The sequence below is a fragment of the Helobdella robusta genome (assembly GCF_000326865.2).
Source record: "Helobdella robusta unplaced genomic scaffold HELROscaffold_4, whole genome shotgun sequence".
Lineage (NCBI taxonomy): Eukaryota > Metazoa > Annelida > Clitellata > Rhynchobdellida > Glossiphoniidae > Helobdella > Helobdella robusta.
In genome coordinates, this window is record NW_008704902.1 from 3,738,850 (window position 1) to 3,740,993 (window position 2,144).

The 2,144-nt window shown below is 37.3% G+C and overlaps 1 protein-coding gene across 1 annotated transcript in view; it reads right to left on the bottom strand.

Annotated features, from left to right (window-relative positions):
- The window catches only part of HELRODRAFT_162453 (hypothetical protein), a gene marked incomplete at both ends in the record, with an annotated part of 5,289 nt that extends 3,145 nt beyond the window's left edge, over positions 1-2,144 (bottom strand). The window contains 2 exons of the mRNA XM_009024652.1: positions 831-1,152; positions 1,726-2,144. Coding sequence (XP_009022900.1) covers positions 831-1,152; positions 1,726-2,144 — 741 coding nt within the window. The remainder of the gene's footprint in view (positions 1-830; positions 1,153-1,725) is intronic.

A 2,144-nucleotide genomic window follows, 5' to 3' on the forward strand; every position in this document is an offset into this window, starting at 1 on the left:
GTGAGGTGGACAAATGAATGAACTAATGCCATCAAAGCGGGCTTGCTGACGAATCTCTTAATGCGCTGCAACTGACGTAGATGAAAACAACATGACTTTACGACACCCCGTATATGATCCTGCATGGTCAGATTAGCATCAAGTGTGAAGCCCAGAATTGTGGATGATCTTTCAAATTTAACAATGGTATCATCCATTTCTAATACATCTCGATTTATTTTTGATGTCTGCTGCCATGTACCAATTGGCACTAACTTGGTTTTATCTTTGTTCAATTTTATTCCATTTTGTGACATCCAAATATTTACTGCAGCCAACGCATCTTTCAGTCCTTCAGCTAAATCATCAAACTTTTCAACAGGAGCACATGACACTAATTGAATATCATCTGCATACGCATAACACTCCATCTTATGATTCTCCATCATGTCAAACACATCAGCAGTATACAACAAGAAGAGAAATGGCCCCAACACCGATCCCTGAGGGACGCCAGTTAACATTTTTTCTTCATCCGAATATTCATTACCAAATAATATCCGCTGTGATCTGTCATTTAAGTACGACTTGAAAAATCTTAGCACAGTGCCTGAAATTCCATAGCTTGCCGACATTCTTTGAACAAGTATATTGTACTCCACACAATCAAAGGCAGCACTCATATCAAGTAAAGCTAACAATGTCACTTGCTTTGAATCTGATGCCTGAAATAACGTTGGCAACAGCTTTAACAGTGCCGTTTCCGTAGAGTGGAATCTTCTGTACCCCGACTGAAAGCACGGAAGAAGATTATTTTCATCCAAGTATTGCAGAAGCTGTCTTGTAACCACCTTTTCAACAATCTTTGCTATAAACGACAAATTTGACATAGGACGAAAACTCTTCAACTCATTTGCATCGGACGATGGTTGCTTCAATAGCGGTGTAACAATTGCTTTTTTAAAAATCATTGGATAACTTCCAGTTTTCAAACACATATTGATCAAATCCGTCAAGTACGGCAAAAACAGTTCAATGTGTTTTTTGAAAAGACTCGTCAGGATGGGATCTAGCATACATGTTGTCGGAGGGGCTTTCAAAATAACTGCCTTAACATCATCACTTGAGCACTCCAAAAAATTCGAGAATACTTGATGTTCTTTAACCTTACAACTGAAAGAAGGTACGCCATGCCCTGTTATGGTTTTTTTTAATGTTTTCAATCTTTTTCCTGAAAAACTCTGCAAATTCACTGGCAGTAATTTTATTGTTTGCTACATCAACCGTGTTAGTTTTTTTGTTACATAAAACCTTGTTTAAAACTCGCCATAACTGTTTAGGGTTGTTAGCGTTAGTGTTAACTAAATTGTTCCAATATTATTCTCTTTTTTTTGCAAAATGCTCTTGTTTCATATTCATTAGGCCAATCCAGTTCTGCCTATTAACCATGCATTTATTTTTCCTGTATTTGCGTTCATACCTTCGACAATCACGTTTAATTCCTCTACAGTCACTATCAAACCATGGTGCAGTTGGAACCATTCTTGTTTCAACAACATGAAGAGGCGCAACAGTATTAGCAATTCTCATCATTTCATTGTTGAAGAGCTCCGCTGCTCTATCTACATCATCGTCATTACAAGCACCACTTATCGGAGATCCATTAATCAAGGTAAGCAAATGATTTTCATCCACACGCTTCCATGCCCGTACAGTCTTTTTAACCTTTAACACAGGGGAACAAACTATTGGCAAACAACCAAACTGTGATCAGAAATGACACCACTAGGATATACCCTAACACGAGTAACAGGCATATTTATTACTGGTACCACCAAGTCCAACGTTCCACCATGCATATGTGTAGGTTCTTTTATTACATCTTGCATTGAAAACATGTCAAACACATTCGATAATATCTTGGCATTAACATGATCATTTTTTTCGATATGCACGTTCAAATCACCTAATAATATTACATGATCACTCAATAACATTATGTTCTCCAAGATACTGGTCAATTCTTGAAAAAATGCTTTAAAAACCAACTGCGATCCTGGTCGATAAATGGCAAATAGTACAACATTAACTTTGCCTACTGTCAATATAACCACAATTGCCTCAAATGTTAATAATTCCGGCAAAGCTATCATCTGATGAACCAT